We start from the raw sequence: 14,654 nt of genomic DNA, 5'->3' as shown, positions 1-14,654 counted from the left end.
GCTTGTCATTTGGAAAAAGACTAATTTATTCCTTCACTTTGTTTCCTGTCTGCCAACTAGTTTGCTGTCCATCCCCAATACCATTTGCTTTAATTTTATACATTAATCCCTTATGTGTGACTCTGTCGAAAGTCTCCTGAAAGTCCAAATAAACCATATCCACTGACTCCCCTTCATCAACTCTGTGAGTTACATTCTCAAAGAATTCTAGTAGGTTCGTCAAACATGATTTCCCTTTTGTAAGTTCATGCTGACTCTGTCCAAATTTGCCACTTCTTTCCAGTACCTTTGCAGTGTAGGTGGATTGGCCATGCTAAATTGCCCATAGTGCCCAGGGATGTGTAGCTTAGGTGGGTTATAGAGGGATGGGTCTGGGTGGGATGCACCAATGGCAGGTGTGGACTTGTTGGGCCGAAGGGCCTGTTTCCACACTGTAGGGATTCTATGTTCTATGTTTCCAAGAACTCTTCTATTAATTATTGTATAATGGACTCTAACAGTTGCACCATATATGTATCTTCCTTGGATCTAATACTATCTCTACTTTCCTTTGTTAGCTATGGCTGAGTCACCATTGTGTCGCAACTACACTTTTAACCTGCCTTTGTGCATCTGTAGTCCTCATTTACTTTTACAATATGATTGAAGATTTAATCCATAGGTAACCAAAACTGTTTCAACCCCTTCACATTCAGAGGATGTGGGCAACACTGGCTGGCCAGCATTTATTGCCTGTCCCTAGTTGCCCATAAGAAGGTGGTGGTGACCTGCCTTCTTGAACTGCTGCGGTCCCATATGCTGTTGGTTGGCCCACAGTACCCTTAGGGAGGGAATATCAGGATTTTGACCCAGTGACAGTGATGGAATAGCGAAATATTTCCAAGTCAGGATGGTGAATGGCTTGGAGGGGACTTTGCAGGTGGTGGTGTGAGGAGAATGGAAATGAATGTCTGTACAGTTGGTACTTGGAATTCTTTCCTACAACAACAATAAAAACAAAAAGAAAAATTGAATTTATACTCAGTTCATTACCTCATGATGTCTCCAAGTACTTGAAAGTATTTGTGACAAATAGTCAGGGCTGTAATGTAGTCTGTAAAATCCTGAATTAAGAGCCAGGTCTTTGTCTCACAAGCAGTATCCTCCACTTGATCTGTCCTGCCGTTCAACATGATTTAAGTTTGACAGACCTTAGGAAGCTCTAACAGATTCCCTGGCAGATGGGGGCGTAAAACTTATTTGCATGTTTTACTCATAGCTTTTGGCATCTCATAGCAGAATTGCTGAGATCAGTGAATCAAGAGCAGGAGAAAGAACCAAGCCGCACCATCCAATCTCAGTGGACTAAAGTTTCAACAGGCTGTTATTGAAGAGAACCAAAAGAACCATTGCAGTTTAACCAGTGAGAGGCCACTGGATTCAAACAAGGCATTTAACAAAACATTTCAAGCAGTGGCTCTCTAAGGATTAGAGGAACCAGTAAGTTCTACAAATTAATCCATAAATGAATGCTCAGTGCCTCATAAACCTTTCTGTATCTAAAAAATATTGTGTGTATCATAGTGTGTGTGTGTGGTATGTGCGTGTGTGTATGTATACTCTGTGCTGTCAGTTGGTGTGTGTGTTGTACACTGAGTGCACGTGTGCATCAATTCTCTATGTGTTAGAGCTTGTGCCTCTTTTTTTGTGTGAGAGTTCGTTGCTCACCCCTGCGTGGGTTTGTGAACTCTGTTTTAATTATACTGTGAAGTGTGTTTGTGTGTGTGTGTGTGTGTTGTGTGTAGTTTTATCTGTGTCTATGTGCATTTGTGTATGCAAATACTGGTTTGTGTATTTGTGTCTATGTGTGCTTGTATTTGTGTATGTGTTGTATTTGTGCATGCATATATTGCATTGCACATATGTATATGTATGTGTCTGTGTGTGTATTTGTGTATATATATGTTTGTGTATATATTTGTGCATGGGATGCCATTACCATAACATAAGACAAAGAACTGCGGATGCTGGAGATCCTAAACAAAAACAGAAATTGCTGGAGAAACTCAGCAGGTCTGGCAGCATCTGTGGAGAGAAAATAGAGTCAAAGTTACGAGTGTAAACATTTGATGTTGATTCTGAAGATTAGCGCATTGAGATGTAAGTGGACATATCTTTGTGCAAAGGATAAATTAAGGATTCTAAATTAGTAACCAAGTGGAACCTGGGGACGGCTTGAAAATAAGAGAATGAAAGTAAACAAAAAGTGAGTAATAATCAAATCACACTTCAGTCACCACAGGTAAAGGCAGGACTGTAGTCAAGTCAAGTAATTAAACTAGGAAAGAGAGAGGAAAAAGATGTGTGAATAAAACATTCAAATAGATGGTCAGGGTGTTTAGCTCCAACAGACATTCTTTAAACACCATTATGGGAAATTAGGAACAAATTGCAGGTCGAAATTCAAGTTGGAGAGTGTGACATGGCAGAAAGATGGTTAAGTTTGGGATCACTATTTCACGTTATGATGCTTACATAAACTGAGAAAGTGGTGTGGGCAATGGGAGGAGGGAGGTGACTAGCCTTTGTAATTAGGAATGAAATTGCTTCAGTAGAAAAAGAAGAGAGCAGACAGTGCCAAAAATATTAGTAGAATTAAGAAATAGCAAAGGATTTGTGAGGTGGTAGATTATTAATGCAGAGGGTCAACAAACCTTGAACAAAGGCAGAATGGTTTCCATTGAAGGATTTTAACTTTCATATAGCTTTAATAAGAGACTAACACCTTAGATTGGGAGTGACCTTTGTGAGTCTATTTGTGATTGCTTTCTGCAGTGCCAACAAGGGCCAGATTGAATCGACATTGTAATAAGTTTAAGTCAAATCACTCATGCTACATGAATATTTACATTCTGAGGAAGGGTCACTGGACCCGAAACGTTTACGCTGTTTTTCCCTTCACAGATGCTGCCAGACCTGCTCGGCTTTTCCAGCAACTTTGTTTTTGTTCCTGATTTACAGCATTCACAGTTCTTCCGGTTTTTATTTACATTCTAATATTCATCAAATGACAGAAGTCAAGGTAATAGTTGAAAAGGCAAACTTCAAAAGCAAATGCTAAGCCTGAATTTTCACTGTAGTGGTGGGAGCTCAGAATTGGGTCAGTTCCTGGATCCATGGTGAGAAAGAGCTTAGACATTTGGATTTTCATGCCAGAAGGCAGGTGAAAATGGGAGTAATGGCTTCATTGCTGCTAGCCTGGGCAGGACTGGGAGGGCAGTGGTGCGGTAGATTCTCATTGGCAGTGTTTGTTGGGTGTAGAAGCCGCCTGAGTAAATTATTCACATCGACACTCAGGCATTCACCAAAGCCACAAAATAAATATTGAAACCAAAATCACCCCTTTTATCCCATCGCTACCCACGTTTCATCCATTATAGCTCCTGCTTCTACATTTCACACTCTCACCACCATTTGTTCTTACATCCTCCATGCCAACTGCCCCAGTATCCAAAATGGACAAACCTCAGCACACATGCTGAGATTAAAGAAAATGTTTAAAGTGATTCTCAAAATAAAAACATGAAGACAAAAATAAATTGCATTTTACTCCATGTATTCACTTACATAAACAAGTATTTGAATCCAAAAATACTTAGGGATAAGAATAAGAGTACTCCGGTGAAAGTACTATATTGGGGGAAGTCTGACAAAGACAATGTTAGGCAAGAACTGGGGCAAGTAGATTGGGGGTGGCTGTTTGAAGGTAAGCCCACATCTGTCATGTGGGAATCTTTTAAAGGCCAATTGATGAGAGTTTAGGACCAACATGTTCTTGTGAAAGTGAAGGATAAGGATGGAAAGATTCGGAACCTTAGATTTCTAAGATTTGTGAGCTTTCTAAACTAAAAATCTTTTGCCTCTACCCTATTAACCTATCCTGCCACAAACACCTTAAGATCCCTGGTCTCCTGGGCTTTATGATGTCCTGTCATTCATTGAGTACTCCCTTGTCTCTCTTCTTCCAAAGTGTATCAGCTAATATTTATCAGGGTCAAATTCCATCTGCCACGGATCTGCCCATCTGATCAATCTGTTTGTATCCTCCTGTAACTTAACACCCTCTCTTCACTGTCAATTACCTGGCTAGTCTTTGTGTCATCCGTGAACTTACTTATTATCCACCCCAACCCCTCCCCCCAATGTTGTCTACATCACTCATGAATATCATGAACAATAAGGGACTCAACACTGATCCCAGAGTACACCACTGCATCCTGGCCTCCAGTCCCACAAACAGCCTTCTACGACCAATCTGTATTTCCTACCACTTGGCCAATTTTGGATCTAACTTGTCAAGCTGCCCTGTGTCTCATGAGCTTTGCCTTCTTTATCAGTCTCCCATTTGGGATCTTGTCAAAAACCTTGCTGAAATCCATATAAACTATCAACATATCAACTGCGCTACCCTCTTTCAAACACTTGGTCACCTCCTCAAAAAATTTCACCAGATTCGTTTGGCATGACCTCCTTCTGACAATGAAAGTGTCAGATACTTGAAAAAGGTGTCAAAATCAACATCAAATGTTTACAATGATGTCCAAAAGACTGATACTGGGATATTATCTTTGAAAATAAGGAAATTGTGGGGATGTGAGGCAATTGTTTGAGGGAGAAACAGGGAATGAATCAAGATCAGGAATTTGTCAAAATTAAACTAAGTTAAATGACAGTAAGAGAATCAAATGCCTAAGGAGCGGAATACCACTGCCTGTTAAGTAAGCTGCAGTGGGTCCTCTCCTGACAGAGGTCAGCTAAACTTAGAAAGCTGATTGACAATAGCATGTGGATGCTCAACTTTTAGCACATGGCAAATAGCATCACAAGTTACTTTTGAAGATTGGCTGCTGTTACAGCTCATCAATAACACCTCGTCCTCTGTACTTTTTCTCCTGTTTTCAGCTGCAGAGCTGTGAGTTGCAGCTCGCACTCTCTCTGTTTCAGCTCCTAAAACACTACTATTGCTCAAACCCCCTCCCCCAGCAGGCTGGAAGCAGATTTTGGGAGATAGCAGAGTTCCACGCTGTGCATTAAACGTGCATGAAGCAAGGGCTAAACACCTCTGATATGGATTTGCTACTCATTCCAGCACCAAGTGCCCAATTTCCATCTTAGAGATATGGGGTATTTCCTAGCTCAGATGTATCCAGGGCCCCAAACATACGATTCTCTTCTTGGACTGGTGGGACAGGGAGTGCAGGAAAGATTAAAACCTAACATGGATGAAATAGGGGATGCCTAGTGTTAAGGTGAGCTAGTTAATAGGCCTTTCTTGTTAACTGCATTCCAGTTGTGTTTTTGACTCTTAGGCCGGTTAGCCTCAGCACTCACTCCTCCAGCAACTCTCCATGCCCTATTCTTGTCAATCCTACCAACCCACTCACCTTCAAAGGCCCTGCCGCATTAATCCCCATAGCCACACACTGTGCCCATATCAACTCTTGCCTAACTATGCCTCCCCACCACTCTTCCCCCTTCATCACTTAATGCCAACTCATCCTGTATCCACCTTGTGTAGTTGCCAGGAGTTAAGATAAAAGAAAATAATGTTCTAAATATCTATTACAGACTTCACTACGTTTTTAAAAATCTCGTGCAAGAAACCCTACTCACTACATATAAGTGTTCTCAAGTACTTTATCAGTCATAAAACCAACTATTTGTCTTCATAATCTCAAATCAAAAGTAGGCAACCTTTTAATAATATCTCAGAGCTGTCAAACAAACTGAATTTAAAGCCCTCCCCTCCAAATGAGATAGTCGAGTAGTAACAAGACTATGATTGTCACACTCAGACTTGTGTTAACAGGCATCTGTTGAAACTGACAGAACAGACTTTTTCACCCTGGGTTTTCCAGCCAATGTCAAGTAAAATAGAAACTAACTCAAGCAAATACTTTTTGCCATCTAGCAGAAGACGCAACATGTGTAATGGGCAGTACAGCCCCTTTCTGCGTTAGGTCACCATATTGAGAATTAATCATTCCAGATAAACACAGCCATTAATTGCTTAACAAATTAATGGAAAATTAAATAAAGGCAAAAGTTTTGTTGAACAAAGCTTGCAAAGCAAGAGATCTCACGAATAATTTTATAAACTCAAGAGTGTGATCAGAAAAACATTGAAGAAACTTTAGTTGTGAGGCCAATACAGAAAGATAAGACAATGTTTCAGTTGCATAATGACATGAGAGTTCCTAGGGAAGTGTTGTGAAACTTAAAAGATGCAAGATAGACATTCTCTTGCTTGACTAATATCCATTCTATTTCTGTGCTACATGTATCTGAAAGTTCAGACAGAAGTCTTTTTGAGTTGTAACATCCACAGAGCATCTGGGACCATGTGAGTATCTGGGTATCATCTCCGATAATCAGATGGAACAGCTAAGAGATTTTCAGGGAAGGGCTTAGTGGATGATTTCAAAGACATATAAGATGCAGGAAAATAATTGTAAGCAAATAAAGCTTACAAAATATTTTAAGTGCTGGAAACCTGAAACAAAAACAAGAAATGCTAAAAATACATAGAAACATAGAAACTAGGAATACAAGTAGGCCATTCAGCCCCTCAAACCTGCTCCGCCTTTCAATATGATCATGGCTGATCATCCAACTCAGTCCCCTGTTCCCACTTTCTCCTCATACACTTAGATCTCTTTAGTCTTCTTGAAAACATTCAATATTTTGGCCTCAATTGCTTTCTGAGGCAGAGAATTCCGCCGGATCACCATTCTTTGGGTGAAGAACTTCTCCTCATCTCAAACCTAAATGGCCTACCTTATATCCTTGAACTGTGGCTCCTTGTTCCATGATTCACCAGTCATCAGGAAATTCCTTCCTGTATCTACCCTATCTAATCCATTTAGAATTTTATAAGTTTCTATGAGATCCACACTCATTCTTCTAAACGCGAGAGAATATTGTCTTAATTGATCCAGTCTCTTTTCATAGATCAGTCCTGACAACCCAGGAAGCAGTGAACCTTTGCTGTATTGCCCCTACAGCCACAACATTCTTCCTCAGATAAGGACCCTAAAAGTGCACACTGTAATCTCACATCTCGGACAGCAATTTCCAGATGATCATTTTCAACTGCATGCTCCCACTTGCTGCTGTTGTTTGATTTGTATTGAAATGATGGTAAACATCAACAGATTTGCTGCTGGTTTACACCATATCTAGGATGCTAAATTGTTTTGAAGTATCAACTATTTTGATTTGAACTACAACTTTGTTTCTTCACGGCACGGTAGAAGTAAAAGATTCCCCCCATTTATTAATTTGGTTTAGTTTATATTATTTGAAGGGATGTGCATGTGAAAGACATAAGACTGGATTTAATGGGGCCACCGTTATCCCTGCTCCCTTGCACCCTCAGCCAAATTTGACAGCTACCCTGTGGCCTCTAACATTGCAGGGGAATATTAAGTGACTGGAGGAGGGATCTCCATCCTGACTGTCAGGAGGTAGCCCACCTCAGAAAGCTATTGGCCAACTGGTTACTCTGCAGTGACCCCTGCAGCAATGGCAACTTCTGGGACTACAGAGAGTCTCACCATGCCAGGGAACTGACATTAGCTTGGGTCTCACCGGGGTCAGGTTAGCAGTCTCCCGTGAGGGTCCGTATTCAAGAGGCCTGTGTAGATAGCAAAAGGGGAAGCACAATTTTGGAGAAGGTGGAAGCCTGGGGATCTGCAAAGGAGACCAGTCCCAACTTGCCTAACAATGGCTTCTTGACTGGTGTGAAACAACACTCCCCCTCCCCAACCCCACACACTTTTGCAGAGATAACAGGGGCTCAGTGGTGGCTTGACATTCTTACGCCGACATTAATTGGCCACTAACAGTCTTGAGAAAGCCGAAAGTTGGGCAGAGCACCAGTCAGTTTGCCCACCCTCCATTTACTTGCAGTGGTGGCAGGGATGGTTTGGGGGTTGATTCATCGCATGGAAATTATACGCCATGCCACCTTCAAATCCCTGAATGGGCACAGTATAGAATCCAGCCCATGGGTTTGAAGTCTAGGACACAAAGGAGTTTGTTGCACCACTGAGGCCTGTTAATGTATTATTTGATGTAATATCCTATTAAAAAAAATACTAAGTTTATTTACAGCCCCAGGGGGTGCTTTGAAATGCAACGGAAATGTGTTGTACTTTTGATACTAAACCTAACATGTCATGATGTGAAGTTACTTCATGTTGCACTGTATATAATGGTTCATAACTGAAATGCTCTATTCCAATATCTCCTTTGTGAGTCAGTGTTGGTGCCAATGCTCTCTCATGAGGCGACCTTGATTAGAATATGAAACTGTGCACAGTTTGCAGATGAGCTATTTGACCATGAAATATGATGATTGGGGGCTGGGTTACAGGGCATCTGGAGTACAGTGTACTGTGCTGGTCATTGTATTTATAGAAGGATGCTTTGGAAGCAGTTCTGAGAAGGTTTACTAGACTAATACGTGAAAGGAGCGGATTGCCTTATGAGGAAAGGCTAGATAGGCTGTGGAGTTCAGAAGTGTTAGTGGTGACTTAATTGACACATACAAGATCCTAAGGAGTCTTGACTGGATAGATATGGAAAGGGTGTTTCTTCATGTGGGACAATCTAGAACCAGGGGTCATCATTTAAAAATAAAGGGGCACCCATTTAAGACAGAGATGAGATAACATTTTTTCTTTGAGCAGATTGTATGTCTTCAGAATTTCCTTCCTCAAAAGGCATTGGATGCAGAATCTTTAAACATTTTTAAGATAGACATAGCTGGATTCTTAATATCTAAGGGGATGAAAGATTATTGGGGGTATGTAGGAGTGTAGAGTTGAGGTTAAAATCAGATCAGTCATGATTTTATTGAATGGCACAGCATGCTGGAAGAGCCGAATGATCTACTCTTGTTCCTTGTTTGTATGCTATGGCAGTGCAAACCAGTCTTTATTTTCATTGATCTGTTATAGAATGGCATCAATGGGCAACAGTAAGGGCTAGGAAACCAGACATAGGCTAGTTGTACGATTCAATACCATCCCCAGTTCAATCCCTTAACTCAGTAGTAGCTTACGATGGCTTTTGGTCTCTTCAACAATGCATTGTGTAAGAGGCAATGGGAAAATTCTCTTCTTTATCAGTAGAAGCCTCTAAAACAGTGATGTCTTACTTTCCCTCATGCCCTTAGAGCAATGGGACATTGGCAAAACCCCATGAATTTGATCAGGATCTAAAGAAAAATCTGGTTTCTAAATATTTTTAATACTTACAGTTAATCACCTCATTCTATTACAGACATCTACAGAATGTGTGTGCTGATGTAATTCATGAAAGTTGTTGCAGGATAAGGTCGAAACAATAACGATGAGAATTCTGGGATTTGTTCTGATTTTTGTCCTAAGTAAGTATAAAAAGCAATTTCATTAAACAGTTCAGGTTCAGCTTTAGAAAATAATTGGTTTTCCTGCTTTCCCTATCTGGTAATTGTTTGATTGCCTCAGTTATTCTGTCAGTTTTCTTCCTGACCTGGTCAGTGTTCTGACCTGATTGGTAACTTTGCCCACCTTGAAGTTAAAAGATTGATGCCACATTTACTGGCTTGATGAGAACAAGGAGGAATATCCATTTTAAAATGAGTGAGTGCCCACTTCCAGAAAGAGAACTGCATAACCTCACATTTTCCCACACTGTATTCCATCTACCACTTTGTCTCCACTCTCCTAGCCTGTCTAAGACCTTCCCACTTCCTCAACACTACTTGTCCCTCCACCTATGTTTGTGTTGTCTGAAAACTTAACAACAATGCCTTCAGTTCCTTGGTCTAGATAGTTTACATATATATGATGTAAAGTTATGGTCTTAATACGTACCCCTGCAGAACTTCACTAGTTAGTAGCTGCCAACCTGAAAAAGACCCTGTTATCCCTACTTTCTGTCTTTTGCCAGTCAACCAATCCTCAATCCACGCCAGTACCTTGTCCCTAACACCAGGGACTCTTTTCTACTAGCCTCCTGTGTGGCACCTTGTGGATCTTCAAATCCAAAGTCTTCTGGAAATCCAAATAGATCATGTCTATCAGCTCTCCTTTGTCTAACTTGCTCACTACCTCCTCAAAGAATTCTAACAGATTTGTTAGGCACAACCTCTCCTTGACAAAGCCTTTCTGACTCCACCTTAGTTTACCATGCACTTCTCATCTTTAATAATGGTGTCTAAAATCTTACCAATGACTGAGGTTTCCTGAATTCTACCTCCTCCCTTCTAAAGTTAAATTAGGCATTTTCCAATCCTCTGGAAGCATCCCTGACTCCAGTGATTCCTGAAAGATCAACACCAATGCTTCCACAATCTCCTCAGCTATTTCCTTCAGTACTGTGGGGTGTAATCCATCTAGTCCAGGTAATTTATCCACCTTCAGACTTTTCAGCTTCCCCAGCACCTTCTCCTTAGTGATGGCCACTACACTCACCTCTGTCCCGACTCTCTTGAAGTTCAAGTATGCTGTTGCTGTCTTCCATTGTGAAAACTGATGCAAAGTACAGAAGTGTCCTTTATTGTCATGTGTATTCAATTTAAAATACAGTGAAAAGTGTGTACCATGGCTTGTACTTGAGCGCCATTCACAGAATAAAATAAAGTAACTTAAACAGAGTTCAACTTTTCCTTCTCCACTGCTACAGCATGCCGCCGCTAGAGTCCCGTTCTGGGCTATGCCAGCCCACACCATACAGCAGTGTCCTGCTCTAAGCTACACCAGCCCACGCCATACCGCAGGGAGTGTCCCGGTCTGGGCTGCACCAGCCCATGCCATACTTGCAGGGAGTGTCCCCGGTCCGGGCTACACCAGTCATGCCATGCCGCCAAGAGTGTGCAGTTCCAGTCTACACCAGCCCACACCTTACTACAAACTGTCCCGTTCCAGGCTACATCAGCCCACGTCATGCGCCGAGTGTCCTGTTCCAGAATGCCTCTGCTATTTCTTTGCTCTTAATTGCTACTTCTCTAAGCTCATTTTCCAGCAGTCTAATTTCCACTCTTACCTCTCTCTTACCTGTTATATCTCTAAAAAGTATCTCTTGCAATCTTCTTTTATATTATTAGCTAGCTTATTCTCATATTTCATCTTCTCCACCCTTATTGCTTTTTTAGTTATCCTCTGCTGATTTTTCAAGGCTTTCCAATCTTCTGGTTTCCCACTAATCTTTACTTTTTTTTCTTTTACTTATGCTTTAATGCTGCACCTGACTTCTCTTGCCAGCTATGGTTGCTTTATCCTCCCCTTAGTATGTTTTGTCTTACTTAGGATGAATTTCTGTTTAGCAACAGACACATGGAGTTAGATAGTATTCTAACATTGGATAGGCTCTTTGCTGGAATATTGAAATGAATTCTGGGCACCACACTTTAGGATAACAAGGTGTAGAGCTGGATGAACACAGCAGGCCAGGCAGCATCAGAGGAGCAGGAAAGCTGGCATTTCGGGTCTGGACCTTTCTTCAGAAAACTTTAGGAGGGATGTTGCAGACTTGAAAAGAGGCAGTGGAGCTCTCCGCTGCTTAGTGAATCAAGATAACATTTTAACCAATCTGTCCACACACTGTAAAAGTGCAATCTATTTGAACTGTTACGACATCGTAGAAGGCCATTCAGCCACTTTCTGTACTGGTTCTTCATAGAAACATTATGACTTAGTACCATTCTCCTGCCTTTTTCCCATAACCATCACGTTTTTCTTCAAATAACTATCGAATCCCCTCTTGAATTCTTCAATTGAATCTGCCTCCACCACATTTGCAGGCAAGATGTTCGAGAACCATGCAAATCATAGCACAATATGGAAAAAGACATTTGGCCCATCGGGTCTGCACCAACCCTCCAAAGAGCATCCCATTTAATCCCTGTAACCCCACATTTACCATGGCTAATCCACATAACTGCACATCTCCGTACACTAAGGGGCAATTTAACATGGTGAATCCACCTAACCTGCACATCTTTGGACTGTCGGAGGAAACTGGAGCACCTGGTGGAAACCCATGCAGACACAGGGAGAATCTGCAAACTCCATACTGTCACCCAAGGCTGGAATAGAACCCTGGTCCCCAGCACTGGGACACCCCTAAATCAATTTATATTTGTGCTCTCCCATTCTTGTTCTTTTTATGAACGCAGCCCAGTGATATTACCCCTTTGCAGTTACAAGCTTAGCGACAATACCACTTTGCAATTACTAGCCTAGTGACATTACACCTTTACAGTTTCTAGTGAAGTGACATTACCCCTTTGCACTTACTAGTCCAGTGATATTACTCCTTTGTAGGGATTAGCCTAGTAACATTGCTCCTTTGCTGTTACTAGTCCAGTGATAGTACTTCTTTGTAGTTACTAGTGAAGTGACATGACCCCTTTGCAATTACTGCCCACGTGACAGTGTGCCTTTATATTTCCTGCACAGTGAAATTACTCCTTTGCAGTTACTTGACTATTGATCTTAGTCCTTTGCATTTACCAGCCCAGTGTCATTAACTCTTTGCAGATCCTAGTCCAGTGACATTCATGCTTTCTAGTTACTAGTCCAGTGATATTACCTCTTTGCTGACTCTAGCCCAGTGAGATTACGCCATTGCAAGTTAGTAGCCAAGTGATACCATTCCTTTTAGCTAATAGCCAAGTGACATTACTCCATTGCAGTAACTAGCCAAGTGACATTGCCCGTTTGCAGTTACTAGCCCAGTGAGGTTACTCCTCCAGCACCATCTCCTGGTACTAGGCTAAGTGATGAAAGCCAGGAGCAGCTGTCATGACTAAGAAAAGCTTTGGGATTCAAAGGAGATAAGATCCAATAGGCTAGGCGGCTTGTGTTGAAATTAACTTGAATGTGGTGTGATCTATTGTATCGCACTCTTAAATAGTTGCTTTTTCTTTTGAAGGGACTGATGCTTTTTCCAATCCTTCAATGGAGCCCCTGTGCCAAATTTCAGAAAATGCAGTCAATATCAAAATGGACATGGCAACACGCTCCGCTGATTATTACTTCTTACAGAGCCTGGAATCGGACAAGATTGCAATAGACTATGCTAAGGTAGAACATAAGAACAATGCAACATACTATGGGGAGGCCTGGCATACAGCCAATCATGAATGGCAGCTCAGAAGAAAGGAACTCAAAGTACCTGCTGGCCTCCTGGAAGAGCATGTCATCGCAATCCTGTGCTACACCCTAGACAGCCCACCGCTCTACAGCTATTTCAACAGGGCTCTTCGAAACTATGGCGCCACTGATAAAATGTATTCTGAATGCTTCCATTACAAAAGTCTGCACTATCTTTTGTCTGTAGCTCTGAATGTATTGCAGAACAGTTCTTGGGGTCCTGATCCAAGAACACAGGTCTACAGGACAATAAATAGAGCGGTTCTGGTCAGTGAAGGAGCACATATCCGCTTTGGCCAATTTGCTTCAACATCTCTGAACATGTTTCAGTCAGTCTCAACATTCACAGACAAGGAATCAAGAAGTAACACACTCTTCAACATCACCACATCCCTGGGTGTTGCCATCCAAAACTTCTCTTTTTTTCGTAGGGAAGAGGAAGTGCTCATTCCACCGTATGAGGTGTTTAACGTTACCAATGTCATCAAGTGGGAAGATGACCTTGGGGTGCGAGGTGTCAACATTGTCCTTTCATCCATTGGACGTAAACAAACGGTGGTAAAACTCGAGTCAGATGGTCCGGGACATCTTCGTGTGGTGAGGATGCAGGAACCAATATCTCCATTGTGGTTCTCACTTTTGGCACTCGTAGGACTCCTGCTGCTCGCCACTTGTCTTTTTTTTTTGAAGAAACAGAAATACATCTAATCCCCTGGTTGATTGGAGTGTCCAGTGTGTCCAAAATTGAGAAGTTGTACTCACAAAGCACAATGAGGCCACAACTCAGTAAAATTAATTCAAAATCTGTTCACTGCTCTTCCATTTGTTTAGTTTAAGATTCTCCTAACATCCGAGTGTCTTGATAAAAGCTATTAAAAATGAACACTTGATGCAATTAATTCATTTGTGGCTTGAAGTAAAAGTGTACAGATACACAAGGACTAGGAAAAAGCAACACACAGACACGGTTACACAAAGCTATAGACAGAGCCAGAGACACATTTACACAAAGCTACAGACAGAGCCAGGGGTGTGTCACACAAAGCTATAGACAGAAAATGAAGAACAAATAATACAGCACAGGATCAGGCCCTTCAGCCCAACGAGACTGCACCAATACACAATGCCTTTCTAAACTAAAAACCGTCTGCCTCAATGTGGTCTGTATCCCTCTATTGCCTGCCTATTTATAGACGTGTCAAGATGCCTCTTAAATGTTGCTATTGTATCCACTTTCACTACCTCCTCTGGCAGTGCATTCCAAGCATTTACCACCCTTTGTGTAAAAAAAAAACTGCCTCTCACATTTCCTTTAAACATACCCCCTTTTACCTTAAACTTACGTCCCTTAGTAATTGATGTTTCTACCCCAGGAAAAAGACTCTAACTTAGGCATTCTTTCTGTGCCTGTTATAATTTTGTAAACTTCTATCAGGTCACCCCTTGATAGGCAAGTGTAAACAAACCAGT

At 41.5% G+C, this 14,654-nt stretch overlaps 1 protein-coding gene across 1 annotated transcript; it reads left to right on the top strand.

Moving 5' to 3' along the window:
• Window positions 1–368: 368 nt before the first annotated feature.
• On the top strand, window positions 369–14,083 carry LOC109937800 (erythroblast NAD(P)(+)--arginine ADP-ribosyltransferase-like). Its single transcript, XM_020536302.2, has 3 exons — window positions 369–1,479; window positions 9,328–9,433; window positions 12,964–14,083. The coding sequence occupies exons 2-3, from the start codon at window positions 9,397–9,399 to the stop codon at window positions 13,890–13,892; spliced, it is 966 nt and encodes a 321-aa protein (XP_020391891.2). The 5' UTR covers window positions 369–1,479; window positions 9,328–9,396; the 3' UTR covers window positions 13,893–14,083.
• The last annotated feature ends 571 nt before the right edge of the window (window positions 14,084–14,654 follow it).

Source organism: Rhincodon typus, chromosome 7, assembly GCF_021869965.1.
Source record: "Rhincodon typus isolate 14 chromosome 7, sRhiTyp1.1, whole genome shotgun sequence".
NCBI lineage: Eukaryota > Metazoa > Chordata > Chondrichthyes > Orectolobiformes > Rhincodontidae > Rhincodon > Rhincodon typus.
The sequence above is the reverse complement of the archived record's forward strand: the minus strand, read 5'-3'. Positions and strand labels throughout refer to the sequence as shown.

What these genes read in the sequence shown, in the direction of transcription:
- LOC109937800 (XM_020536302.2), top strand. Translation starts at nt 9,397, where the DNA reads ATGAGAATTCTGGGATTTGTTCTGATTTTTGTCCTAA. An exon ending in TGTTCTGATTTTTGTCCTAA is followed by an intron (nt 9,434 to 12,963) that starts GTAAGTATAAAA and finishes TTTCTTTTGAAG; the next exon opens with GGACTGATGCTTTTTCCAAT.